Here is a 25,501-nt window from a genome sequence, read left to right as displayed (position 1 = left end):
GCTCCTGCAACTCTTTATTCCCAGCTCTGAAGATGCAAGGAGAGACAGCCAGCAGCATTGTCAGGAGGCTTTCCCCACTAAACCTTCCCTTCGATGGATCTGCCTCCAGAGATTACCCTCTCCCCTCTAAGCTTATTTTGGGAGATTTTGTTTTTGCCCTGCTGGCTCCTGCAGATATCCCAGACCTCCTCTGAAAGATTCAGATCATGTGCAGAGGGGCAGATTGATGTGAAGAGGGCCCGGCTCAGTGCTGGTGAGACCCAGGCAGAGTCTTCTCCAAGGTCCGTTTTGAGCAGAGCTGCAAGAGCATTTTTGGTTTTGTTTCTGGGTTCTTGTTGTTGTTGTTTGTTGGTTGGGTTTTTTTATTTTTTTGGAGTAAATTCCGAGATACCTTTTGCTCATGCTCTTCCTTGTGCAATACCTGGGGATGTGTCTTGATGGGAGATGTGCCTGTGCAGTGCAGTACACCCTTGTTTTTGCCATGTACTGCCATCTCTGGCATACTGATTTTCCTGCGGAAAAGGATGGAATGAAAGTCCAAATAGAATAGAGAAGCTGGAGAAGAGACTTCTTGGCCCCAGCTGACAAACCCTCTCTGCTCCCAGCAGTAAGATTTGATGTCCATTCCTGTCCTGCCCCGTATCAGGGGTAACCCCTGAAAACCCCATTGTTAGAAACAGTTGGAGTTCTGGACTCATTCTTCTCTCCCTCCACCTCAAATTCTGTTTTTCTGATGCCAAACCCCCTCTCGTTTCCCCAGCAGGACCAACCTCTGCATTTCCTTCCTTCTTTCATGTTTTCTCCTCCTGTTTTTTCCCTTATTATCCTCGTTTGTGGGGCTTCTTTTGTCCCCACGGTTGGAACACCTTTTCTGAGAGTAGAACTCGTGAACAAAGCCACTGTAATTAGCAAAACTTCTTCAGACTTGCATGAGTGCCTTCCACCCCCACCCAAAGCCCTCGCCAGCAGAACTTGCGCCTTGCAGAGCAGAGCTTGCAGTGGCACAGGACATCCTGTTGAAATGCTGAATTCTTCTCTGCCTTGAAGCGCTCTCGGTTTCAGAGAGTTGAGGATGTCTCCAGGTGTGCTGCACCCTTTGCAGGATGTCTGTGGATGGCCTCCTGCTTTTCCTCCTCGCTCTGCTGGACTGTGTGCTGACTGTCTCCTCTCCTTTGTCCTTGCAGGGCGTACATGAGCGTGAAGGAGCTGAAGGAGGCTCTGCAGCTGAACAGCACCCATTTCCTCAATGTTTACTTCGCCAGTTCGGTGAGGGAAGAGCTGGCTGGTGCTGCCACTTGGCCGTGGGATAAAGAGGCCCTTAGTCACCTGGGTAAGTGAGTTAGCCCAGTCACGGCGTCTCAGAATTACTGGTTTTCCTCTCTCTTCCTTGACTTGGCAAAAAGAGGCGGTTGTGCTGTGCCTCAGCGTTGGGGATGGTTGATATGAAGGTCATGATAACAGGGTTTGGGTGTTCCAACAGCTGCTGCAGTAAGGAAGAGAGCTGCCTGCTCCCCGAGTCCGTGTGGGTGAGAGGGTGAGGTTACACACTGGCAAGGGACTTCAGCATCGTTATGAGAAACTTCTGGTGGTGAAGGCGGTGAGGCAGTGGGATTACAGGTTTACCATGAGTGCAGGCTCTGGAGAGGGCTCCAGACTTACGTTTGGTTTCTCCTGGATCTTCCAGGTCTATCTTTTAGGATTCTGGAGACAGTGAACTTCACTCTGCAGCTCATAATAGCAAACAGACATAAACCAGGAGTGTCAGTGTTTTCAGAGCTGAGACGGCAGATTTCAGCAACCCCAGCGCTGCCCAGGCAGCAGCCAGAACCAGCCACTTCCGAATCCAGCTGCAAGTGTGAGGATAGCTATCAAATTTTACCATGTTTTTATAACTTGGCCTACTACCTGCTGGAGGCAAGTCCTCGTAGGCTGCAAAACAGCCCAAATGGCGACTGGTTCCCTAGAATGAGGTTGTTTTGTGTGTTTTCTGCTATTTCTGTTGTTTCTCTTTTTCCTGCCCCTTCCTACCACCTCTTCAGTGTCGGGGTTTTCTGGCAAAGCCCTTTACACTTTTCAGTCAAAATGTCTAAAGTGTTTCTCAATAAGTAACTGGAAATAATTACTCCTGACACCTGCACAGCAGACCTAGACCTTCTGCTTTTACAAGTGCGTGATGTTCAACCCTTAAAAGTTTTACACTGCTGTTAAAGACCTGTTTTAAAGTTCCTTTTTGCCAGTTTCCCTCCCTCAATGGGTTTCAGGGCTGTTTTTTCAATAGCATGTGGCTACAGCTGCTTGTTGAGGAAGGCAAATCTCCATGAAATTTATTCTTCCAGCTTCCAGAAATCACTTCCAAGGCTCAGCTTGACAATCATCTGACTGCAGCAAGTGCTTCAGCCACACACGTTCTCCTCAGACCCCTTCCAATGGCTTGCAAGCAGTTGTACAGAGGGGTAATTGGGGTGACTGGTCTCATCAAAAGCTTGCATTTAGCTCCAGTCTCTGCGCTCGTGTCCAGCCAGGGACACGAGAAATGGCACCATCTGGAAATGTTGGATCAGGGTTTTAGCGTGGAGGTTCAGGGGAGAAGGGGTGTTGTCTTGACTCTGGTGCCAGAGCTGTGAAGTATGAAGCTGGATCCCAACTTCTTCAAGGCTCTGGCACGGACTGAAGACTTCAGCTCAAGACTGTCCTTGGTTTTAGATTTAATGAGCTCGGGAGGGCGGGTGGCAGACTCTCTTCTCTGTAAACAGTGAGCTCCACCACATCATCACTTGCTTTGTACCATGCACAATGTATATTATTGTCCCACACAGAAGAAACCTAGGACTGAGGAGGCCATGCATATGTGGCTTTTGACAAAAACTCTCACAAGAGGCTGCTGGAGAATCTGAGTAGATGTGGAAGTAAAGTGGTGAATAAAGAGAAAGGAAAACCTTGGGAGGAGTTAATGGCAGTTTGAGAAAAATTGCTGAGCTTAGGGACCTAACTGTGGCCACGGGTGGAGACAGGTCTATACACAAGAGAGGGGTCTGTCTCCAAAAAGACAGACTCCTTTCCTTGTGCTAGATCTTGCTAATCTCCTGTCTACCCTGACCTTAAAATGTGAGGGTCAGCATGCAAGACCTGCACCCCTCATGCCACTGTCTGCTCCCATGGAGCAGAAATGCCATGCTGATTTTTCCCTACACACAGACAGACCCTCTCCTGCTTTAGTTCTCTGCATGAATCAAGTCGGTTCCTTGACTTCTCTGAGAAGCCAAACTGCCTCTTGTCCCCAGAGAGGCTTGGTCAGATTTTGCTCTGTTTGTTTCTCTGAACTGGACTTTCTTAGATGTTTTCAGCAGAAGCATCGTGAGACTTTTTCTCCTCCAACTGCCTTCCCTTCATCTATTTTAATACTTTGCCTCAGCCCAAAAATCACTAGGTTTTCTTGCTCTCCATCAGTCCTTCTCCAGTTGTTGTTTAATCTGCCCATCTGGATTTTGATTTTCTTATAAACCATTTTTTCATGATCTTTGAGTGTGTTTCTCAAGAGGGTCCTCTTCACCTTCCTGCTGGTGTCATCCCCTTCTGGAAGTCTTCAGTGAACTTTGTTTTTCATCCCCTTCTCTTCAAAATGCTCCTTTGGGGCTACCAGAAATTACACAACTGTTCGTGTGCTGGTTACTTACAGTTCTATTGCTCTTCTCCAGACTTTTTTTTCCTGAGTAAATTTAATTTTGAGGCAGCCTTTCTGAAGGCTTAGGGAGAGTTTACCAATAATACAGCCAACAGCAACTACTTTCAATGAAGCATAAAAGGTAATTACTGGCTTGGAGAGGGCTGAAGTGGTCTATGAAATTTCTATAGACTGTGTTTCAGCTGCTGTGGAGCTCCCAGACAGAGACAACTTGCTGCCAGACAGCAGCAGAGGTAGAAGGGCTCAGGTCTGTTTGCACCACTCCCTGTGACTATACTGTCTGTTTCAGTCTTTCCACCGTAATCACAGTGAGTTCCTCGCAAATTCAGATTTCTTGGAGTCTGGAATGAGTTTTCTGAGAACTTAGAAGTAAATCTTTTTAACTACAAAGCAGAAGGAGTCAAGGAACTTCCTTAAAAAAAAAAAAACCAAACCAACAAAACCTTAGCTTTCTGTGGTGGAAAGCCTTGTTCAAAAAACCCAGCAATGTAATAATGCAGATGCTTTAAACTTCATGTGTAGCTGCATGTGAACTGCATAAACATGGTCGAAAGGCAAGGGAATTGTGAACATTTGATGTTATAAATACCTTCTGTAGTTATATAAGCTGAGGCCAGCTCATATATCTGGCAGAGGTCAGTGGATCCTGAAGGAGGGCCAGCCCTTCCACCCGAGGTACCTTAGGCGATGGCCATCTTCCTGTCTGACTAACTGTCATGGGTTTGTTCCATTAATTGCTGTGACTCAGTGCTTGGGGCAGACTGGCCCTGCAGTGCAGGTTCAGCTTCGTGCCTCACTGTTTAAAGCTCCTGCGGTCACTTGAGGATGTCCTCTGGGACAGCCCTGACCTAGGAATGGCTTGGCTCCTTTGGGAGTCCTTCAGCACTGCCATTGATCCTGGCTGGTAGCAGAGAACGTCCTGGGAGCAGGAGCTTCCAGGGCTGTGTGAGTAAAGGAGGAGCACGCTCTACACCAGCACGGATCATTGGCTGTACTGGTGGGCTGGGAATCTCCTGTTGCGTGTTCAGAGTGGAGGCTTGCCCTTGGGGACGTGAGCAGGTCGTGCAGCTGGCAGGTCTGGCCTGGAGGGACAAGGTGTTGTGGGGCCAGACCTGAAGCTTTCCAGATGCCCGGACTTGGCTGGGTGAGCAAGTCCAAAGAAGTCTCTGGTTCACCTGCCTCAGAGTGCTGGACCCCCTTGATACCACAGGGACATGGAAGTTTTTTGCTTTGTTGTGTAAATGCTGACCTTGTGAACCTCCTTGAGCCGGTTCTCAGGCACTGGAGGCCCAATTTAACCCTTCTCCCAGGGCAGGAGGAGGCAGAGGTGAGAAGGGAATGCCTGATCTGCAGTGGAGAGAGAGGGGAGGGTGGTCCTGTTGGGATGTTGTGAACAATTCCACATCTTGCCTTCACAGCCAGGATCTTGCAGAGGGGAAGTAGAACTTCCTGGTCCGAAGCTGGGAGCCCTCCCAACTCATCAGGGAGCAGTGGGGACAGGGAATGAAGGGATAGGGACGTTCTGGAAGGCAGAGTTCTCAGGCTGTTTCTAATTCTGCCGTTTAATTAGCTGTTAAAATGAGTACTAAAAATATGGTTGTCCTTGTGGAGTGTGGGGGAGGAATGGGACAGGGGAAGCCAGCAGAGAGGAGGGGAGGAGACAGGGTACCCCGGCCTTGGCACCCCTCTCTTGTGACAGTTTTCTGCCTCCCTGTACTGGAATCCCATTTATTCACCACATGGGAAGAGCGCGGGGTTTCCGCAGGGAGGAGGGCTGGGCTGCTTGGTCCCAGGGCCCCCTGCACCCTGGTGCTCAGCCCCTTTCCCTGTGGTTACTGCTGCAGGATGCGTGCGGGGCTTTCACGTCTCATTTACTTGTTTATGAACTCTATTTTCTTTCTGTGTGTGCATTCCTCCTTTCAGACCTTTGGGCAGGCAGCCCCCCTGCCTTGCTCAGGCTTGGGTTTGGCTGTAGAGATGCCTTTTCTTTATTTTCTCTCTTCTCTCATGCCCTGTTTTGATTGAAATGAGAAGCAGGGCTCTTTTTTTTATGTGCCCACTGGGTTTCCCATCAATGGGATGCCCTTTGCTATCTACAGCATTTACCAGGGTGGTAACTGAGAGGGTGATGGCTTCCAGAGACCTAAGAGTTGATAGCACAGAACGTGGAGGTCCCCAAAAGGATTTTTCAACCTCTGTACCTTCTTGTGACCCATCTCCAGGCAACTAAAGGGTCAAGAGCTGATTGATGGGATGCAAAGTCCTCTGCTCTCTTGTCTCACAACTAGGAAGAAAGGGAATTGCAGCTACTTTGTGACCCATCCTTTGCCTCAAGCCCTGGACAGAAGATCCACGCTGTGGGAAGGAAGAGCAATAAACATGAATTTTGAGCTAAGAAACGGTGCCACTTGACAGGTCAGTGGTGCCTCTCAGCCCTTCCATGGGCCACACACGCAGGATGTTCCATAGAAGACGCCACCTTTATTTCTTCACCCCTTGTTGGAAGGGCTTGGGAGAGAACTGCTCAGGGCATCTCTGAAGGTCCCTTTCCAGCCCCCAGCTCAGTGTTCACCCAGCATGGCTCCCCCATAGGAGTCCCAGACCTGCTGGTGCCTTGCCAGAGACACTGCAATCTGAAGAAAACGCTCTCTTGGAAGGAATGCCCCGTCCTCGAGGACATGAGGTAGTCGGTAGCGCACGGAGCTGATCCAGGAGCAGATTTCAAGCAGTCTGTGTGGCTGGAGACAGGATCACGCTGTGGCCACCTGCCAGCTCCAACTTTGCTGGCAGGGCAGTGCTCATCAGCAGAGATGCAGTAGCACAGGCTCTGCCGTGAGGAAGCTGGCACAGTAAATCCTCCAGGGCCCTGCAAAGGAGAAGGGAGCAAGCTGTGCCGGAGCCAACTATTCACCACGCTGCCATCCAAGCTGTCTGGGTTAAAAGCGGTTGTGTAAAAACAGCCTCCCGAGACATGGAGGAGTTGCCTGGAGTCAGCCTGGGCACACACTGGGGTCTGCTTTTAGCACCCCTGTCTTGTTACTCCCCAGCCCTTGCTCCTCCACTCTAAAGCAGCATGGAAAAGTGGATGGAGCATGAAAATGGGAAGAGAAAAAGAGGGGGAAGTGGCCAGTGAAAAACCTCAAAACAGGGAGAAAAATGCGGAGATTCCAAAGAGATTTTAATCTGGACAAAAAAGAAAGGAGGCAAATAAAAGGAGGCCAGTGAAGCCAATTGTTTTGTTCTTGAGCACCTTCTGTGGACAGTTTCCTAGCAGGTGTGGTACAGAGCTGTCAGGACAGGGTGTTCATCCCAGGTCAGGAGCTGGAGATGCTGGCAGTGAGCAAAAGGAAGGCTCTGTTCCACCTGGCTTTTGTCAGTATCCTTGATCCTTGTTCTTCCCATCACAGACGGGCTCACAGGAAAGGAAAAGCAACTTGTCCTGCAGCCACAGGTCAGTTTAGGGCAGGATCACCATGGATCCTGTCCAGCTCCATGCTGTTGCTCTCAGTATGAGGTGGCAGCTCCGGGACAGTTTCTGGGGGACTTGATCTGTGCCTGTGCTCCAGCATCTTTGACAGCTGAACCTGCACCAAACTGGCTTGGGGACGAACTGCCCCTCTGTGTTACCTTGAGTCAGGGGTTGGGGTGCCCCAGTGAAGAGGAGAAGGTTTGTGATGGTTTGTGAGGCTCTCGTTGGGTTCACCTGGTGCACCTTGCTCACATGCAGACCCCTCTGAAGGGGAGGAAGAGATCTTCAGAAGCTGTGTCTTGGGAAATCCCACTCTAAAATACACTGAATTCGGGTCAGGTTTGTGGTAGACATTTAGTGGATTTCAACAGCACCTCATGAGACTTTGTTTACCCCTCAGAGTCTGGTTTGGAGGTTGAAGCCATAGGTCGTGGGTGATTTCTCAGCAGGGGCCGGGGGCAGTGCACGTGAATCTCCATATGGGTTTGTGCTGAAGCTGGCTTCTGGTTGGCACAGCTGGGTGTGCCGGGACTTTGCTCAGCACCTCATGGTCCTCACCTGCCGTGGGAGCTGGTCCGCCTCAGACACCTGTCTAGGCCAGGGAAGGACTTCTGTCCTCTGGTTCGAAAGATGATCCCTGTAAAGTCACAGCACGGCTCGGTTTGGTGCCCTGGCTCCAAACCTCCTGTGGAGTTGTGTGATCCAAAGCAGACACGGAATTACAGCCATGCAAAAACGATGCAGACGGAAACGGTAGCTGAAATGATTGAAGGTGTTGAGGGCGGAATAACGTGGTAGGAGGGGAAGAAAAACCACCCACGATGTTCCAATCCAAGAGGGCAAAGAAGCCTCTTCCTGTCCTACAAGAAGCTGAATATGCCCATCTTTGGGTCTCCATCTGGCCCCTTGTCTGTGGCCTGGAAGCACAATGAGAGGAGTTTCACCTCTCACAGGTGAGTAATGACAATGTCCACTGTCCCTTTCGTGGAATGATGCTCTTTGTACTTGCAATTCCAGGCGGAGTTGTCCTCAACCCTGCTTACTACGGTATGCCCGGCCACACCAACACCATGATCCACGAGGTGGGACACGTCCTGGGGCTGTACCACGTCTTTAAGGGAGTGAGCGAGCGGGAATCTTGTGACGATCCCTGCAGGGAGACCACTCCATCTATGGAGACCGGAGACCTCTGTGCCGACACTGCCCCCGCCCCAAAGAGTAAACTCTGCCGGGATCCCGACCCCACCAATGACACCTGTGGCCAGACACATTTCACGGGGACGCCCTTCAACAACTACATGAGCTACACAGGTACCGAGTCATCGTTGTTGGGACTCACAAGGGGTCATCTTCCTTAAAGCTTGGGTTTCCCTCCCGTCCACCTCTGCCAGTAGTACCTTCCCTCATTCCCTAGCCAACATGGTCCCTCCGGATGTGTTGGGATGTGGCAGGCAGTGCTTGCAGCAGCTTCTTAACCACTTTCTTCCCTCGGGCTGTTTCTATCCATCCCTCCCTTCTGGCCGGTGGGTCCCTGGACATGCATCAAGGCTGCTCTTGTCTGCGTGTGCCTTTGTTCTCCAGTCCTGAAGCTATTTTTATTCTTGTCGTTGTTGTTAATTATTAACCTCCTGACCCCTTTTGGCGTGGCTCCCAAAGGCGTGCCGCAGGGGGCTGGTGTTTCTCCTGGCATGCAGGAGGACGGGGGCCGGAGGAGCGCTTCCCTGCCGGCGCTGGCGCTCCTGCGGCGCGGTGCGGGCGGTGGCACTGCCCAGGTGTCGGCGCTGGCGCCGGGCAGGTGCAGGGGCGCGGAGCTGCTCAGGCAGTGCCATCTTGTGGCTTCGGGGACACACGACACCGCAGAGCCCCGGCAGCGCAGCCACCGCCCGCTGGTGCCTCCCAGCCTTCCCTAGAAGAAGTGCCCAGAAACGTCTGGCCAGGAGGGAAGAGTGCGTGTCGCCGTGCCCCGACCCTCAGCCCGGCCTCTCTTCTCCCGCAGACGATGACTGCACCAACAGCTTCACCCCCAACCAGGTGGCCCGGATGCATTGCTACCTGGACCTGGTCTACCAGCGCTGGGGCCACAGCAAGAAGCCGGCGCCCATCCCGATGCCTCCCATGGTCACGGGGCAGACACAGGACTCCCTCAGCATCTACTGGCTGCCTCCCATCAGCGGTGTCCTCCACGAGAGGTGAGGCTGCTGTGCTTGCCGTGCGCTTGGGCTTGCACGGGAGCCTGCTAGAAGGGACGAGGGATCTCTGTGGCGTGGACCCCCAATCCCCTTCCCACCCTGGTCGTGTCCAGCAGAGCCCTCAGGCACAGGAGCCAGGCTGCTGCGATGGCCCCCCGGCAGATGGGCTCTCCTGCAAGCTTCCTGCTGTCGGGGTGCCGGGAGGGGAAGCCAAAGAGCATCAGGAGGCAAAGCCAGCTCCTAAACCCCAGAGTGCAATCAGGGAATGAAAAATGAGCTTAATTTAGCACTTATTGTATAAAGTAGCTATTTACCAGGAGGAAATGCAGCCCTGTGGTTAAGGCAGGGAGCTCGAACCACAAGAGCTGGGTTTCGTTCCCAGCACTGTCACGGACTCGCAGAGCAGCTAACTGGGGGTAAGTCAGGAAACTTTTCAAGCCGGAGAAATGATGCCAAGGAGCCAGAGTTGTTTGGCTGGTGAGCAGTGCATGGCCACGGGTGTTGAGAGGCTGGCTGTCTTCTCCCCCCTAAAAGGGAGCCACCAAGACCTGGATACACCCACCAGTGTCTCTGTTCAGCAGCCCCTCTTACTAAAATATTTCAGTTTCCGCCAGGTTTTAGGTGGTGAGACTTTATATATATATATATATATATATATATACACACACATATATATATATATGTATTTTTGCTTATGGGATCATAAGCACATACATAAAGAGCTTTTGAACTTATTTTGAAGCTGCTTCATAAAGTTGTCTTTTGTAATTAAAAGGAAAATGCTGTTTGAAGGCAGCTGGGGCATTTTTGGGTCGGTGTTTGCTGACTTTTCAAAGGACGGGTGCTCTCTGCAATGGGCTTTTTGCTCAGGAGTAACAAGAGCATGTGCAAGAGTCACCCCACAGACAGGAGAGGCTCTGAGGGCTGGCAAGCCTTGAGTCATCCAAATAAGCTGCTTTGTTGGGGGATGAAGTGATTTGGGAGCAGGAAACCATGGGTCTGTAAGGGGAGGCACTTTTGAGCCGTCCCAAGTTGTCACTCATAACTGGCTCAGGAGCTGATCCATTGTGGGAGTCCTGCGTCCCCTGAGATGAACTGGTCAAGGAAAGTGGCTGAGGCTGGCCCTGATAATAGAAAGGGGCCTTTATCTTTTTTGGAGAGCGCAGGAATTGACATTGTTGTGACTGGTTTGTATTAAAATAATGCGGGAAGCCAAAACCTGACTCTGGGTTTAGCAGAGAGAGCCTTAATTGCACCCACTCTAGTCCAGAGGCATTGCCCTGGGAAGCGTGGGGTCTGTTCGCTCTGACTGGCGGGGAGGGGACAGGTTTTTCATCCAAGACTACCCAGAGAGCATGGAGAAGAGGAGAGGTGAAATCCAGCCTGTCCCAGGGCCACCCTTATTTCCCTGTCTCTGAAGAAGCTTTATTGCAGCCAGGGAGTTTCTGAGGCCTTAGCTCTGCTGTTCCACCGTGCTGCCTGACGGCACCTGGACAGGCGTGGGTGGAAGGTTTGACATGGCAGTGTCTGTGCTCTGTCAGCAGGGAGCAGGACACGCTCTGTGACAGCTGTGCCGAGGACGGCACCTTCCGCCAGTATGTGCACGAGGCCTCTTCCCCGCGGGTCTGCGACTCCTCTGGCTACTGGACCCCAGAAGAAGCAGAAGGTAAAATGTCTCCTCTCTTTTGCTGTCTGTGAATCCCCAGACAGAATCTTGCTGGTACAAGAAAACAATTTTATTTATTTTTTTTTTTCTTTTAGAGAATCAGTTGTCTTCCCTTTGCAGGGATTCTGTAGTGCAGGAAGGACTTCTTGGTGCCCAGGAGAAACCTGGTAATTAATGGCCAGCTGGCTTTGGACAAACCAACTGGCACGCCAATATTAACCCAAATCATTGTTCAGACAGGTGTTGTTGAGAGATACTGACCAAAGGGAGGAGGAGCATGTAACTGAAATCGAGCTTAAAATACAGATTGTGGGACCTCAGGGACGCTCGCAGACTTTAATGTAGTCTTGTCCAAAGAGAGCAAGAGGAGCTCTGTGCTGAGTCTGTGCCAAGCCCTGGGCAGCCCATTCCTCCCCAGCAAGGCGAACAGCAGCCGGGCATTACAGCTTCTCTTGTGCCGAGACCCAGATGTTGGTTTAGAGACCCACCTTGTGGGCACGCTGGTGACTTTCAGGGTCACACAGCTGCCATAGGAGCTGCTGGGCTTTTCTTGCTGCCTCAGCTCCTCCAAGAGCAGGGCAGAGGAGGCAGGAGACATGGGGAGCTGATCCTGGGAGCTGTGTGAGGTGCATGTGCTGCTGCTGAACCACGCAGAGCTGGAGGACATGGTTCTGTGTGTCTGTAGTTATTCACAAATGCTTGTTTGCTCTGATAAAAAGAGAGAGTTTGTGGGTTTCAGAAACTTGTGTTAAATGGGTGAAGGCTTTGAATTGGTGCTGGGCCCTAAGAAATGCTTCCAGTGGCTAATGAAGACAAGGGTGTTTCTATTACAGAATGATAAATTCCAGTGATCCTTTCTGGGTCTGAAAGGCCAGCACTCCATTTCTCTTGCTGAGTGCTAATCCACCGTCAGGGGAGGCAGGCTGGGGCTCTGAGGTTAGCCTGGGCACTGCTCTGGAGGCTCTTCTGGAAAATCAGCCTTCCAGACCTGCTTCCCTGCTTTGGACCTGGTCCCTTCCTGATTATGTTCTGGCATGTGCTTGTGCAAAGCTTCAGTCTCTGCTCTGCTTGGAGCATTCAGGTGCCCTTGGCAAAATTTCTGCACCTGTGGGACTACAGAGCAAAGCTTCATGCTCCTCAGCTGCGTCCAGGCTGTCCCTGGATCGTGGCACTGTGTCCAGCTGCAATGTGGATACCATTGTTCCCATCTGAGGGGGCTGTGAGACACCAGACCTGCTCAGCCTTGTGTATGTGTGCAAGTACCCAGCAGCTGGGAAACCAGGGGGGATTATTGCTTTCCAGGATGTTAGGGCAGGTGCCACCAGTTTAGGACATGCCTGTAGTGGGTGAAAACCCACACGGGTGTGCAGTTACAGCCTGGAGATGGGTGAGGAAGATCACCCCTGTGGGTCTCCTCTGAAGCCAGCTTGCCCCCTGGTTTTCACCAGCTTCCTGCTTGTCCCAGGTCCTCCCGACGTGGATCAGCCCTGTGAGCCCAGTCTGCAGGCCTGGAGCCCGGAGCTGCACCTGTACGACATGAACATGACGGTGCCGTGCCCCCAGCCGGACGGCTGCATCCTGGAGCTGCGCTTCCTGCACCCCGTCTACCCCGACTCTCTCACCCTCTGGACCACGTACCTCTCCACGGGCTCCCCCAAGGCGCTGTCTGACATTGAAATCCTGACAGAGCAGGGGGAGTCCATCCACCTGGGCCCCCTGGACACCTTCTGTGACGTCCCCTTTACTGTGAAGCTCAATATCCCTAAGAAGATGTCTGGGGTTAAGATCTACACCTTTGACGAGAGGATGGAGATAGACACGGCCCTGCTGAGCTCCGTGCCCCGCAGCTCCCTGTGCTCGGCCTGCCGGCTGATCCAGTACCGGCTGCTCCGTGAGCCCCCGTTTGCAGACGGGTCCCCTGCCACCCCCCTGCAGGCACAGCGCCAGTTTGTCGACACGTGAGTCACCAGGCTGCTCTGTCTTGGGCTGAGGGGGTGTCTGAGCCAGCTTTGATTCCCTCCTGGTGTCTTGTGTCTTGGAACCCCTGGATGGTTTCACCTCTGTTTTGGTTTTCCTCCTGGGAAAATTCCCTGCACTGGGAATTACTGCATCCAGTGCCATTGAGCAGGCGTGTGGCAGGCCCACCATGCCAGCACAACCCTTGTGCACGAGCCCAGGTTAACTTAGAAGGAGCTCATTAAACCCAGAAACATTTTCCCCATCAATATAACCCGTAAAATTACATTTTCCCCAACAATACAATCAGTAAAACATTTCTCCCATCAATACGACCAGTAAAATGATTACTCAAGCTAATGCTGCTTCTCCCCAGCTAAAACCCTTGGGAAATAAGCAGTGTGTCCTAAAAGACTCTCTTCCCACATGCTCTGCCTCTGGCTGAGTATGAAGACACGTCAGATTGTGATACTGCGTGGACACGCACGTGGTATCTATAGCTGTGGCGAGCAAATCTCAGTGTTGCAGACGTTGCTGTTTCCCTCAAGTTCTCTCCCTGTTCCTGCAGGGAAGTCGTGCCTGGGCAGGTGTACCGCTACCAGGTGCAGGTGGTCTCTGGGACAACCTCGGGAGAAGCCTCCCCGCCGCTCGTCCATGTGCATGGAACGCCCTACTGTGGGGATGGCAAGGTGACCACGTAAGTCGAAAAACTCAAGATCTCAGCTGAGCTTCTGTAAGCTGTCGGGTCATCCTGCCCCAGAGGGAAGCGGCAGGTGGTGGGTCCTCCACGCACAGGCACACAGCTGAGGATGCTGCACTGAATCCCCGCAGCAGACCGAGCTGTAGGGCTTGTGTTTTGTAAGGTGCCACGTGCGCAGGGGATGGAGGTGGTCTTTTCGAGAGGCATGCCCTCCCTGGGGGGTCCGGCCTGAACAGCCTCTGTTCTTGACTTCAGTGCTTGGATTCTGGCCCATCTCAGTGAACTGTTGCAGAGTCTGACCCGAAGGAGCTGCTTTTGGCAGTGGGCAGTGCAGCTTTTCACACAGGGCCCTGCAGGAGTAGGTTCTGCAACAAGTGCAGTCCCACATGGTGAGGTGCCTTTAGAGAGCTGTCCAGTCTCTGCTCAGAGACCCCAAATTGTGGGGAATGCACCACCTCTATGGTGAGAGAGCCCAATGCTTCAGCTGCTCTGTCTGGGAGATAATTATTTCGTATTCTAGCTTCTACAGACTTCAACTTCCAGGATACTCATGATCACTTTCATTTGAAACCAGTTTTCTTAGCAGTGTGAGGAAAGGGAGAGGAACCTTCTGTCTCTCCCTTCTACCTCCTTCTCCAGCTCCCACTGAAACCCCAGCCCCATTTCAGAATCTCCTGCCCTCTCCAACACTTGCTTTCTCCAGCAGCACATCTTCCTGATGCTTAGTTCTCTACTTCTTCCATTCTCCCATAGCTCTTGCCTCAGGTCTAAGAGGAAAGTCACAGTACAATCATGTTTGCTCCCAAATGCTGTGATTTTAACCTCCTTTTTGTCCCCTGGCAAGGTGTTTTCTCTTGTCTATTTAATTCCACGTGTGGCTCTTCCTTTCGAACTGCTTGTGCAGACAAAGAACCAAGACAAGGCTCCTTGCTCATGACTGGGCAGGAGCACGGGGGTGTTGAGTCAAAGGTGCTATTAATACATCTGGCTGTTGCCCTCTTAGGAGCCTGGAGGAGGAATGTGACGATGGGGACTTGCTGGATGGAGATGGGTGTTCCAGGAAGTGTAAAAAGGAAAAAGGCTTCAACTGTGTCGGTGAGTCCAAGCGGGTTGAGACAGGTCCCAATGGATTGACTCCTTTCGAGGTAGGAGTCAGAACTGTACGTAGTTCACCCTGCTCCTTGGAGCAGAGGGCGATGCACCTCATCGCAACAGAGCCTGGATTTGCAGCCGGAGTGATCTACGGATCTTGTCAGGCCCTTGTGGTGGGAAAACCCCAGGCTAAAGAGACTGCAAACCTCCTGTAACAAGGTGTGAGTGCCTGGAGCCTGGTTTGTCAGCAGCTCACCCCCGTTCTCCCTGCAGGGGAGCCAAGCCTGTGCTACGTTCACGACGGGGACGGTGTGTGTGAGCCCTTCGAGAGGACCAGCAGCATCCTGGACTGTGGCCCATACACTCCTGAGGGATACGTGGATCTGTGGGCAGCGAAAGCCTACGCCTCCCAGCAGGATGCAAAGTCCTGCCCTGCTTCCTTGGTCACTGGAGAGCCTGTTGTGAAGGTGAGTGAAGGCATGGACAAGAACAAACCAAAACCACTCACTTTTCTGGGAAAGTCTGTGCTGGGGAAGGCACAAACAAAACCAGCTCTGGAAGCATTCATTGATTACTACATTCCCGGCCAGGGAGTGAGTGGAGGACCTGGGCGTTTCTCACACTCCTCTTGCATCAGGCCTTGAGTTCAGGAACCGCAGTTCATGGAGAGGTGCTTCATCCTGGCAGGGAGCAGCTCCCTCAGCCGTGCATTTCACTGAGCAGTGACCACCCCATCCCACCAGCCAAACGCTCAACTTGGAGCGTGTGACTTGTCCCACTGTTGGCTTAAAAAAAAATCCCGTAAGTCTAATACCTTATAAGGTCAGGGCCTGAAAGGATGAAATCACGCACACATCAGCGTCTGTACTGTGCTCCCAAGCCCTCTGATCTGAAGCCAAAGAAAAATCAATGGGGGAATTCCCATCTTTCATATGGGCCTTGGAGCAGAGCCTGGAGGGGATTTTGCCTGATCGGTGTTAACGTGGTGTGTATGTTCTTTCCTAGCAGGCTGAAGAAAGGCAAGAAATATGTAAAGAGATCATATTTAGCCCTTTACACGTGTGTTTCTACTGACTTGATATGAGGAACAATCTTCTTGAGACCTGCAGCATGATTAAACTGCGCAGATATACATGTCTAATGAGGTGCCTTGGGTTCAGGTGTCTGCTCCTTAACAGTGACACCTGTATCTCCCAGGTTTTGTCTGCCAGGCCTGTGGAGCTGTCTGGGGTGCCACAGAGCATTGAATGGAACAATTCATAACACAAGAGTGTTATTCAGGCAAATGAATTGTTCCTTTGTATCTCATGAGCCCAGCCAAAATCAGGATGCCCTGGTCTCACTACCAGCTCACAGCTTGGCTCACTGTTTGCTACTCAGCCCCGCAGGCACCACGAGATGCTTGAACAATGCATTTACAGCACTCCAAAAATGCTAAAGGCCTTCTGTGCACATGTGTGGGCAGTGAGATGTCACTTAGGAAGCCACATCCTAACTTGTGTGGGCAGTGAGATGTCACTTAGGAAGCCACATCCTAACTGTCTTCATGCTAGGAGCCACCTCGGGGTCCTTCTCAACATTTGTTGAATCTTCCTTGAGGTTTTGTAGGTGCTGTTTTTCTCTCCTTCTCTTGCAGCCTTCTGGGTTGACATAAATCTCTTCTTCCAGGTGTGTAAATCCCGCCTCCATGAGGTGCCAAAGGACCTTTTGCAGGCTGCTTGGTTTCCCTGTGCTCCCAGCCCAGAGAATGCTCAGGACCCGAATGAGAAGATGCTCTTGGGTGATGAGGGGGTTTGGCTGAAGGTAAGTGAGGGCATGTGGTCAGGCACAAAGGATTTGTTTGTCTTTACCCAGCACTGGTGACAAAACCCATCCTTTTCTGTCGCATAGGAGCTAGAGCAACTTTTAAAACTACTCATATAGTGCTTCATGTCCTACTGAACTCCTTGCAAACCCCTAAATCCTGTGTCTGGATCTTACACAGATGCCCCATTCCCACTGTGAACAGCAAACCCATCCTGGGGCAGATTGCAAGGAGAAGGACTGCATGAAACCAAAACACCACAGAAATGCCTCGAGGCTGAGAAACAACTTGCTCCTGACCTTCCCTCGCAGTCAAGCTGTGCTTTAATACCCACCAAGGGTAGGCACAGGCTATGTTTGAAGTCCTAGTTGCCTTTGGGTCCCCATGGCTGGGAAGAGCAGCAGAGGGCAGCTGGATGCCCTCTGCCATCCTGAGGGGTCCTGAGCACCCCAAGCCCACAGCAATCAGCTGTGGCACACAGGTCCTTCTGCTGACTCCAGACCAGAGGTGGCACTTCTATGCCCCAAGAGGCTGGTCCTACAGCCCAGCAGGGGCTCAGGGGGCTGCCCTTGGGAGGGTCAAACCCCTCTGTCCCAGCAGGTAGAGGAGAGGGACGGAGGAGAGCTGAGGGCTAGGCCACTGGGATTTTTACAGTGTTGGGTTTCTGACCACAGGCACAGTTTAGAGGTTTTGTGGCTGCTGCCTCGTGTTGCTGGAAAGCCAGGCTCTGGTATGCTGCTCCCTCTGTGCTCCAAGGGGCAGCTTCCCTGTTTAGTTCAAGGTTCTCTGGAGAAGGCCTCTTTCCCAAGATGCTCAGACAGCTCGGTGAATCATCAAACCAGAGTCAATATAAACACGGGTATTGCTCTGAGGTCCTCTGTCTCTCCAAAGCAACTTTCTTTAACCTTCTTGCAATTTTCCCTCTCTTCCTCATCTGTGTGCTCACAACCCACTTTCCGGCTGCAGTCTCTGGCCATGACAAACGTGCCTCCTTCCTTCCTTCCTTTGCTAAGGAGAAAGCAGTAATCCTCCCCCTCTGCCTTACCTAGATGAAAGCTGGCTTTCCACTTCTCAGCAGGGGTTAAACATGTTACAGTTTTATTGGAGCTTGTGGTCAGTTCTCTTCCTCTGTGGATGTTTATACTAAAGACTTTCATTACTGGTTCTCCGTGCTCTCTCTAGGAGTGCTATTATTTTCCACCCATAAAATTATTTATGGACTAGTAATAAATATGCCTTTCTTTCTTTTTTTTTTTTTTTAAGAGTTGGCCTGATTGGTAACATATTGGGTTAGGAAAGAGAGCTTTTTGTTGACAATTTGCCTAGCACAGCTGCCTGCCCGGACAGGAATGGTGCTGTTGATGCACATGTGTACCCACGTGCAGGGCGTGTTTGGTGCCTGCCAACTGCCAGGGCCATCTTACAGCTGTTGCACCTGTGTCACCCGGGCTAGAGCTGCACCACAAAACTCATCAGATGGCAGGAATCGTTTCTGAAGAGGTGGCACCAACGAACAAGGGAAAGGCTGGCTCAAAGGATCGTGGAACGGTTAGGGTTGGAAAGGAGCTCAAATGCCCTCTAGCTCAAACCCCACTGCCATGAGCAGAGGCACCTTCCACTAGACCAGGTTGCTCAGAGCTCCATCAGACCTTGAGCGTTTCCAGGGACCCACAGCTGCTCTGGAAAAGCGGCGCTGGTGTTTTACCACGCTCGCTGTCGTGCCGTGATTAGGTCGGGGGCCAGAGGTGTGTGTGTGTCTGTGCCACCGAACGGAGCATCTGCTGTGCCCCTCGGGTCTGTCTGCACGTGGGAATCGTTACCATCTGCAGATCTCCAGCCATGCTTTGTTCTCAGTTTTTTAATACATCTGACGAGAAAAGACATCATAATCACATGTAAGCAAGTCAGGGTGTGTAATGCAGGAAATTGAATAGGAAAGGGGGAGAGAGAGGGAGGGAGAAAAATTAAGAAGATAGCCTGCTGTGGCCAAGCACATAATATGTATTGAAAAGGATTGGGATGTTAATCAAGTTAGCTGCTGTTGGCCTAACTTGGGGCCAGTGTCTTTCGGCCTCATGCGGATGTACTGTAGAAAGGGAAGGACTGAACTCTCCACCCCAAGATGTAGTCCTGGGAAAGCCTCACCTGACTTCTCTAACTACCTCTCCTCCCCTGAGGGACCACGCTTGGAGGCTGGGTTAAAATCAGCCAGGTCCTTGGGGCATCACAGCTGTAGCTCTGTCTTGGGGGGTGCTCCTTGTCTGTGAGCACTGCTGGCTCTTCTCTCTTTCTTCTCCTCCCTTCTTGCTTTCCTGTTTCTTTTCCTTCTTCCCCCACTTACCTCACCAAGGGAGACAGGGGGATATACCAAATAAAAATGTTTGAGCCCTCTGGTCCACTCCTTGCAGCCAGGTCAGTCCTGTAAGTGAGCGAGCCCTGGCTAAGGGAGTGAGGAGACAGCAGTGGGGCCTCTCTCGCAGGGCTTTTGCTGCTGAGCACCTCCCTGCAGGGTGGGACCCCTGGGCTGGAGCCCAAGGTTTTCTCCTGTTCCTGTGCGTGAACAATGCCTGACGTGGCACAAACCACCCTGAGGCTAGGCTGCCATCACAGATTGCGTGGTTGTCCCCTCCATTTGCACAGTCTGCTCCTTGGGCTGTGCCTGGCTGGCCAGGACTTGTCTTCTTTCCAAATACACCTTTGCCTCGAATTTCTGGGCTTCCTTCACGCCAGCACTCGACAAAAACGTGGTGTTGGGCAGATCTTGATCAAAACACATCTCGGCACTGGGGGGAAGGGAGGGTACCAGGGTGGGGGAGAAAAACATTTCTGTCTTCTCACTTCCAAAGAACATCTGCTCTGCCATGACTGATACCATGAGAGTCCCAGCTACTTCCAGCTGCCTTCAGGGTTGTAGACAAGTGGCAAGTTGCTGGCTCTCCCAGCAGGCAGGGCTTCTTCCCACAAACCTTTCCACGTGTTGGCTGGTGGACAGTTTGCCGTATCAGTGGGTACTGGGGACATTCTTGGGCTTTGGGGTTTTTTAATTGGAAATATTTTGGTGGTAAGGCTGGTAGCTGTTTTCTCTGGGTGCCTCACTTGCCTGGCCAGCTCTGTGTGGGGTGGGAGTCAGAGCCTGGTGAAAGGAGACCAGGAAAGAGGTTATCTGAGTCTTGCTCAATTTAAAGAGTAGCAAACGTGAATGCTGTGAAGATGCTGTAAATTTATGTCAAAGTGGGACTGAATAGGTGAGGAGAAGGCTAGCAAAAGGGAGAAGGGAAATTAGGAGGGAAAGGACTGTTTTGGCTCCCTCCCTTCCCCCTCCCCTGCCCCCACCTTTGCGCCCATTTGCAGCCCTGCAGGGTCTCTGACCCCTTATGCCCGCTCCTGCTGTCCTACTGCTCTCGCTCTTTCTCTCTCTCGGCTGTATGGGATCTGAGAAGCTGTATTTGGTGTGCCTCTGCTCTCAGAGTCTCTCCTGCCCTCTCTCCTAGGTTTGCTTTGAGAGACCTGCAGTGCCCACCTCTCTCCTGGTCTTCCTGGCCTCCTCTGGCACTGTCCCAAGCCAGCAGCACAAGCCGGTGGTTGCCGTCCAGCTGACTGACACCGATGGGCGGAACCGCTCTTTAGGTGAGCAGCCTGTGGGCTGTGACACCAGCAGGGACACCCGGAGCCGCCACCACGGCTGTGATCTCTCACTGCTGTCCCCTGCCCCTCGTGCAGGATCTTCTGCCCTCCAAGCTGGTCTGTTGGCATGTGGGGGGTGCAGATGTGAGCCAAAAGCAAATCCCCGGAGCTGGGCGAGTCTCTTCTCTCTTTGCCCTGTCTCGCAGGGATGTATGAGCTGTCGTGTCAGCACAACCCCCTCGTCATCGATGTGACCCACAGCCAGGAGGACCCATCCCCACAGGTGTCTTCGGTGCTTCTCAACTTCTCCTCTCCGCTTGTGGGCGTCGCAGCCGTGGCCTTGCGGACCTTGGCTCAGCCTGGCTCCTCTGACCCCCTCACCACCTGCCTCCTGCAGCATGAGGAGGGTTGTGGCCATCGGTGCTACAGGTACGGTCTCCTCAGGGCACGTCCCAGTGGCCGCCCAGGGTCTCCTCTGGGAATTTGTGTTTGAATTCTGGAGTTTTTACCTTCTCATTGAGTGCTTTGCAACTATCCTCAGATGGCTTTTGAGGTATTATTGGGAGATTTGATGTAACGAGTCTCGATTTGCTTATCTTGCTGGAGCGAGTGGGAAGGCAGAAACTCAGATTTTGTGCGTGGCCTCTGTGCCTGTACAAAACGGCGCTAAAGGACAGGTTCCTGGTGGGAAAACCAGGAGAAGTTTGAAAATGGCTGAGAAGTTGTCACTGGGGGGTTTTGCTAAAGCCTTCCAAAGCAGCGAGCGAGGGGCGGCGCTTGCAGAAGGGCACCGCTCTCCGAGCGGGTTGTGCTGGCAAAAGGACGGGCGAGGACTGGTGTCCAACACAGACTCCATTCACCCAGGCTGGAGGAGCGTGCTGAGCAGAGCTGGAGGCCCAAGGAGGGGTGATGGGATGGTGCTCAGCCTGGGTGCTAGAAGGGTGGAGGGGATGACGACAGCCAGATCTGCCAAGGGTGGCTTCGCTTTCGGGTCACAGGCCCCCTGAAGGTACCCGCATGTGCTGATCCAGGGCTCCAGTTCAGCCAGTTACTCAAACCACACCACTGGGAGTTCTGATTTTTGAGTTGAGCTTTGGGGTTGTTAAGCACAAAAGGGCTTTGTCTAGGGTCATCTCATTGCTGCTCTTGTCATGTTCCTTCTGTTGATGGCTCTGGATGAATGAATGTCCCTGATAACAAATGAGTGTGTGTGTTTTTCTTAAAGTCTGTGGGATTGTGGTACAATTGATTTATGTAGAGTTCTGGAAGCCATGAATATCCTGAAGTGGCTTTTTACTTTTTTTTTTTTTTTTTTTAAGTGCATGTGTGATTTATACAGAAACGTAAATCTTAGTGAGTCAGAATATAAATATTATTCTCAGCCTTACATTAAAAGATCAGTGTTCACCTGAAATGCAGCGTGTTTCCTCCTGGTAGCTGTTACAGCAATGTACCCACATACTTCTAAGACCCTGGCCAACTGATGTGGTTTTTCAATTACATTTTCTCATCCCTTAAAATAATTTGGCATTCTTGTTGCTTGAGAGCTTCCCCCTTCCCCTGAGAAGTGGCTGGAAGGAGGAAAAGACTCACTGGTCACAGCTGAGCAGTGACTGGTGATGAGGAGATGCCCATATAGGGGCAAATAGAGAGGAAAATAGATGTTTTCCTCATAAAAGTCTCATTATAGCTGAAGCACAGGCCAGTTCCCATATTGCCAAGGCACACCAAGCTGTGTCCCTTTTCCAGGGGCCCAGCAGGATGCTCGTGTCTCCTCTTCCTCTTGTTGCCGTCCCATGGGCTCCCCATGGCCTTGACTTCGCAGCAATATGCTGAATTGCAGGGTATGTGTGTGTCCTTAGCAAATACTCGAAGTAAATCAGATTCCCAGAGTTTTCAGAGTGAAAAAATCTATCTAGAGTATTGATTTTCAGAATTAAAGTCTCGAATATTCGGGGGGAGGGGGGGTTAGGCTCTCAGCCTCAAGTGGCCATGCTAATAATAAAGGATCTTCCTCTGTTAAGTCAGGAAACATTCAAGTATCCCCCCTTTATTATATTTTTAAAATCTGTTCCCTCTCCAAAGGGAATGCTTTGCAGTATTTTTAAAGGCTAACAATTCATTTCATATAAGGTAGATGGACTCTGGTGGGGGGGCAAGGGGGGGGAGACCCCTATAAAAATCCAGGAATAGAAAATCTTCAGAGGCTGAGAGACATTTGAGTGTGAAAGATCGCAGACCATCCATGTTCTTCCTGCACAGAGTTGAACTGACCGTCTGCACGCACCCAGCCTCGTGTACACAGTACGTGCGTGTGAGGGCTTTCCTAAAATAACCTGAGAAAGCACAGTAACAAAAGCAGCAAAGCAATGGGGTCTCCTGCCTTCAGCCTAGAAATGCTCCTTGCCAAAATAATAAATATGTGACAGGTTGGTATTTCTGTAGCATCTTTCATCTTGAAGGATCTCGCAGCGCTTTGCGGGCTGCAGAAAGCATAGAGATGGTGTTTATGCTGATCAAGTGCAGCTTTCTCCAGGCCAGGATGCAGCAGGTGTTTGACTCCAGAAAAGCACATGCTTGTTTTGAAGAAAGTGTCACCTTCTGCTTTGGGACCCACTCGAGGTGCTGAAGGTTGGCAGAGCGCTTGCAGACCAAAGCAGTGTGGTGTCCTCACTGTCATCACCAGGAACCCCTCTCTGCTGTCTCTGCCAGCAGATATGGGGCTGTCTGTGCATTCTGCTCCCAATCACAACCTTATGAGGTCGAGCAGAAATCAGACTTCTAACAAGTTTCCACCCAGGAGACCCAAAGTCTCCTGGTTTTCATCCTTTTATTTGCGTTTTTAAGCTGAGCCAGGGTCCCTCCTGTTTAACTTGGTACAGGCTATACACTGAACCAGGGGAACATTTTTCATTTCCTCTGCTACATTTATTTTTAGCTTGCTTTTATTTCTAGTGTGTTTTATTTTATGTTCACATATGCTGGGAAATGCCTGGGTGAATTCACAGGAAGGTGCTACAAAAGGCGATCTGCTTTGCGTTTGTATTTCCTGTACGAATGCCCTCCTCTGCTTCCCCAAAAGTGGGTGTAAGGCATCGAGGGGAGACTGGTTTGGATTCCTTTGGTATGGAAAATGGATGTGAGGGAGAGAAAATTAGATGGAGGGAGGGAGTTGTTTACGTGTTTTCAATTGATACACTTTATTCAGTAGAGAGGGCTGTTTCCCAAACAGGTTTTATTTGGTTTGTTTTCTTTCTTCCAGGCATCAAATTTATGTAGGGTCAGTTTATGAGCTGCATGTGTGATGGTATGAAGATTTATGGGCACCCTGGGTAGACATGCTGGTGTCTTATTTCACAGAAATGTAGAATAGTTTGGGTTGGAAAGGACTTTAAAATCCTGATTCTTTGCCTCTGGCTTAAGGTGCCCTGTGGATGGAGTCCCCATCTTTGGAGGTATTTAAAACGCCAGTAAATGTGGCACCTGGGGACATGGTTTAGTGGTGGCCTTGAGACTGCTGGGTTAATGGTCGGACTCAGTTTTAGAGCTCTTCTCCAGCCTAAACGGTTCTATGTTTCCAGGGTCCTGATGGCCACCTTTCCTGGGGAATGGGCTCACCTCTGCCTCTGAGACCTCTGGAGGGTGCTTTTCCTCCAGCATCAAAGCCTGTTGACCTCTGGCACTTCTCTTGTGGGTCCCTGGCTGGCTGATGGGCAGCAGTGGCCAAGGCTGTGCTGTAGAATGTGTTACTCACTTTAACTGGTGGCTTTGCTGTCCAGCTGGAAGGTGTCACAGGTAACCCTTGGAGGGCCAGGCACCATTCCATGGACTGCCCCATCCCGTTTGCTCTCTGCAGCCTAATAAGTTTCTTGAGATCAGTGCTCTGTGTATGGGTTTTTTTTGGGGATGCTCAAGAGGTCTTCTGCCTTTCCCTGAGAGGAGCCAGTCTCGCCTAGGGAAAAATATCTCCCAGCACAAGTTTTTCACCAATTTGATCTTGAGTCGAGCACAGTAGCTGAACAGCTTTGAAACAGGGTGCTTGGTGTCACCTCCTGGAAAGGAGCACCCCGGTCTGACACACTTGTTCCAAGCAGAGCTGAGCCCTGGCCCTTCGAGGGAATGTGAGTTACAGCACAGAGCAGTTGTGCGAGGTGCAAGGCACCTTTCCTTTCTGACCTTGCCACAGGCGTCACCTCCCAGTGGTACCCTGGAACCTGATCTTGATTCCTTGTTCTCTTACGAGCACGGACCTTGCATGAATCACACGAAGCCTTCTGTCCTTCCCATGTCCAGTGGAGAAGGGAGCAAGCACCGGGAGAGCCCAGGTTTGCCAGCAGAGCCCTCGGTGTTCGGCTACAGCCAGCCTCTCCCATTCTGCCCTGCCTTTCCTGATGCCGTACACAGGCACAGGGATTCTTCACAGGAACTGGATTAAATGCATCCTTCAGAAGGTTCTCTCATCTCCTGTCACGAGCTGCAGGAGGTGATGAGTCCACCATATCCCCTGCTGAGCTATTCTCATATCCAGTAACCCTTTCTGCTGAGAAGGTGCCTCTGATTTCAAGATGAAAGTTGTTGCTTTTGTTCCGTCCTTGTCGGAAAGGTCTGAATGCCTCCTGCCAGCAGAGAACTCTTCTGTGTCAGTGTGTCTGTACAGAGCCATCACATGCTCTCACTGTCTCCTCTCTGTCATGATAAATACTTTTTCCTTCTTAAATCTTACAGCAGAAGCCTTGCAGCCCAGCTATGGCTTCTGCTTGCAGCTCCCTTTTGAAATCCCTCTGCTATTTTTATGTCTTTCATGGTGATGGATGTGGCTCAGAAATTAATACCTCTGGACAAGATGAGAAAATGAGGTAGAGTGTGTTCCTGTGGAGATCTGATAGGGACAAAGATGTTCTTTGGGTGTGGCCTGTCCTGGCTTGGGTTGGGAAGGTGACTAGACCAAACCTGACATCCCATTCAACCTTGTTTTCTGTATCTCTACACAATTATTTTGGTGTAGCAAACAATAACAAAAAAAACACAGAAAGGAACTGCCTGAAAATGCATTAAGATTTATCTACTCTTCCTTTTTTTTCCCCCCCCTTTGCTGCTATGGCTACAGAGGGCCAACAGGTCATTTGATGTCTTACTGGGGCCTTTTCGCTGTCTCTGAGGCAGATGACAGCGGATGACTCACAGGGATGTTATTTTTTGCAAAGTTTCCTTTGGAGTCACGTACAGAAGCAAACACCTTTTCTTGAGATGGCAAACTCAGTGCAGATTGTAATCAAGAAGCCATCACCACCGCTGGGTCTGTACACGCAGCCTGCTCCC

At 51.3% G+C, this 25,501-nt stretch overlaps 1 protein-coding gene across 2 annotated transcripts in view; it reads left to right on the top strand.

Annotated features, from left to right (window-relative positions):
* PAPPA2 (pappalysin 2) overlaps positions 1-25,501 on the top strand; it is an 89,953-nt gene that overhangs the window by 27,355 nt on the left and 37,097 nt on the right. Inside the window, exons 3-13 of one of the 2 annotated variants that reach the window (XM_032117581.1) lie at positions 1,185-1,330; positions 8,169-8,462; positions 9,148-9,340; positions 10,885-11,006; positions 12,472-12,964; positions 13,531-13,659; positions 14,666-14,757; positions 15,028-15,221; positions 16,423-16,557; positions 20,050-20,185; positions 20,389-20,611. In XM_032117581.1, the coding sequence (XP_031973472.1) occupies positions 1,185-1,330; positions 8,169-8,462; positions 9,148-9,340; positions 10,885-11,006; positions 12,472-12,964; positions 13,531-13,659; positions 14,666-14,757; positions 15,028-15,221; positions 16,423-16,557; positions 20,050-20,185; positions 20,389-20,611 (2,157 nt within the window). Of the gene's footprint in view, positions 1-1,184; positions 1,331-8,168; positions 8,463-9,147; positions 9,341-10,881; positions 11,007-12,471; positions 12,965-13,530; positions 13,660-14,665; positions 14,758-15,027; positions 15,222-16,422; positions 16,558-20,049; positions 20,186-20,388; positions 20,612-25,501 lie in introns of both variants that reach the window. The other variant, XM_032117580.1, reaches the window with a different exon arrangement.

The sequence above is a fragment of the Corvus moneduloides genome, chromosome 9 (genome assembly GCF_009650955.1).
Source record: "Corvus moneduloides isolate bCorMon1 chromosome 9, bCorMon1.pri, whole genome shotgun sequence".
Classification (NCBI taxonomy): domain Eukaryota; kingdom Metazoa; phylum Chordata; class Aves; order Passeriformes; family Corvidae; genus Corvus; species Corvus moneduloides.
Note: the sequence above shows the minus strand (reverse complement) of the source record. Positions and strands in the feature narration are given on the sequence as shown.